The sequence below is a fragment of the Thermobia domestica genome, chromosome 9 (assembly GCF_964235325.1).
Source record: "Thermobia domestica chromosome 9, izTheDome1.hap1.1, whole genome shotgun sequence".
NCBI classification, from domain to species: Eukaryota; Metazoa; Arthropoda; class Insecta; order Zygentoma; family Lepismatidae; genus Thermobia; species Thermobia domestica.
In genome coordinates this window covers 244861443-244864234 of record NC_137462.1, presented here as the reverse complement: position 1 = coordinate 244864234, position 2792 = coordinate 244861443, and the positions used below count along the sequence as shown (strand labels likewise).

The 2792-nt window shown below is 36.9% G+C and overlaps 1 protein-coding gene across 1 annotated transcript; it reads right to left on the bottom strand.

The window, feature by feature from the left end:
* LOC145661182 (zinc finger MYM-type protein 1-like) lies at nucleotides 1-909 on the bottom strand. Its single transcript, XM_081726631.1, has one exon. It carries the CDS (start codon nucleotides 907-909, stop codon nucleotides 1-3), a length of 909 nt encoding a protein of 302 aa, XP_081582757.1.
* Nucleotides 910-2792: the final 1883 nt, after the last annotated feature.

Below are 2792 nucleotides of genomic sequence, written 5' to 3'. Positions count from 1 at the left end.
TTACACTTTAAAATTCACAAGGTACCTAATTGCGACAGACAAATCTTCGGTTCGTTGCTTGTCTCTGGTTTCAACTGCAAGTAATGAACAAAATGTACTTTCGTTTGCTTCATTTACTATTTTCCTCTTAACAGATTCTGCCATAAAATTAACTATCTCATTCTGAATATCCGGACTAGTGTATGTTGCATTGGCAGGGATAGTTTTGACAATTTCTGCTAATTTAGGATCTTTAGGAATACTAAATTCAAACAAATTTAAGAACAAACCACTTGATTGTTTTCCGAGTTGCTCACACCCAGAATCTCCCCTAAAGGACAACTGATTCACAGCTAAGAATTGAATGACTTCCATCACACTTTTCATATAGCACATATTATTCATAATTACATCACTACACACCTTCTTCACGACCGTTTCGCCCGAGTCCTCACGTTTCCGTTGCTCCAAGTAGCAAGCCACAGCGTGCCTATGAGTTTCAGAATCGGCGTGACGAGAAAATCCCTTATTTTTCTCGATTGCATGCTTCCAGTCTCTGAAACCATTCTGCACAAATGAGAGATCACTGTTTCTTGACGGATATTTCCGGCATGGGAAACAAAAGGCAGCATCTAACATAACAGAATACTCGAGCCAATCCCACGTTTTGTACCATATTGGACGAAATCGTCGAATTGAACAAGAAATGCTGGAACCTGTAAACTTTGCAAGATGTGGCTGAGCGGGTTTTGTATCGCCAAGATCTGATGCATGGTGGAAATCAACACCAACATGGTGGAAATCAGATGTTTGACGTTTAGTTTCTTGTTGACCTTCTACACATGTTGATACAGATGACCCTGCTTCTGAATTAGTTTCATTTTCGATAACTTTTGCACCAAAAAATGACTTGATGGATGCCTGCTTCATATTTATGACGTTATAATAGTCAGTAGAGTAATTGGAAACGTCTGGCGAGGTACATTTGCTTGTAGTTAATTTTCTACTGTTTTTGTTTCCTTCTGGAAATTCGCTAAGCACTCTGCTACGTATTATTGCGCGCAATTATAATGGTGTATGACAAAATCTTTTTAAAATAATAGGTTCGGTGTTCTGCTGCCGTCTTGATTTTTTTCTCTGAGTGCATATAAGGAATTAACGTTGTCTTCATTCCGTATATTTGTAAACAAATCGTGAAACAAATGGTTCGGGGCCTCTCAGAAAACACAAAGTGAGCCGATGCAAACTGCTATTTAGAAACATTTTACAACCATTGATTTATTTTCGTGGGTGCTCCCCGCAAAGACTCAAATCACGTGAAAAACAGCATTGTTGCCGCTTTTACAATAAACAAAACTTCCGAATTTTCCATTGATTTTTTTTTTTTTTTTTTTTAATCTGACTATTCTAGAGGCGCATGTACGTTTTCTCCAGACATCACAGTTTTGGTACCAGTTTCATATTATGAGACATGCGTTTTCCTTGCACTGTAAGGAACATGGACATGTAGCATGTTTTATACGTTAATTACAGGCACACGTGGGACATGCACTGTCAAGTCGGCAAAACATTTTTTTTTTTTTACCTGCAATGTTACACATGCACAAGCCAGGCACTCACATTCATGTAATATAGCCTGTTTTCGGGTCAATTTTCATATGGGTATTCTTTGGAAGGGCATCTTGTCCAATGTACTGAATGCTTGTCGTGTTTGTGATTCTTCAAACTCTTGAAATGAGGAAAAATAATAAAAATGGGAGATTATTGAGTATATATAGCAATAAGAATAACTGTTGTTTTTCGTAGAAATATACGCCACGTTCAATTTCATTTGTTAGTAGTAGTAAATGCGAGCTAAGTTCAATTTTATTTAGTAAATAAAATCACAAAATTTTCCTATTTGGGATTTGCTGAAACAATTTGAAACTTCTTGACAACGTCCTTTTTAGAGCGGAAAATATATTTTAGAGCGGGCAAAAAATATTTTAGAGCGGGCATTGCCCGCTCTAGCCCCTCCCTGGCTACGGGCCTGGAACAGAAACATGAACCTGATGAAGAAATTATGAACTAACAGTATAGGTTGGTTGTTTCGAAGTTTTAGTTTCATTTTCAACACAGAAGCTATACGTGACTTAAGTCGGGAACCCAGATCTCCTGCAGCGAAGACAATAACAACAATCATTTAGACATGTTTGTATGTCATATGAACTAGGGAAACTGTCTACGCTGCTCAGTAGGAAAACGGTTTAGTTAAAGATACGACGTGTATTTTTCAAATATGTATGATGTTGCTAATAAAATAAGGAATAAAAAAGTAATAGAATTTAAGGCTTCTTTTAAAAATAAACTATTTATCTATTTATTTATTACCAATTATTTGAATGTACTTGATTACACAGCCACACATACACACACACACACACATACTCTCTCTCTCTCTCTCTCTCACACACACACACACACACAAAGTTCTGCGCAGTGGAGCCCAGGGTATGGGTTCCATGTATTTTGTTACACAAAATCCAAATTTCGAAATCCCAGGGCGATCGACCATGTGAGTTTTGTTTTATGGTCGAAAAACTTGATCGATTTTGGACAGGGAGGGTACACACATTTTTCGCCATTAAAAAAAAAAAACTGTCATGGTCAATTGTCCTGGAGTTTAGAAATTTGGATTCTGTGTAATAAAATACATGAAATCCATGCCCTGGGTCCGCTGCATAGGACTTTATTTATTTTGTGTGCCTGTATTATCTAAAGACAAAGTTGTAATGTACTAAATTTACAAGATTATACAACAAATTACTACTCAA

Excerpts from the sequence above, each read along its gene's own strand:
- LOC145661182 (XM_081726631.1), bottom strand. The coding sequence starts at position 909 with ATGAAGCAGGCATCCATCAAGTCATTTTTTGGTGCAAAAGTTATCGAA.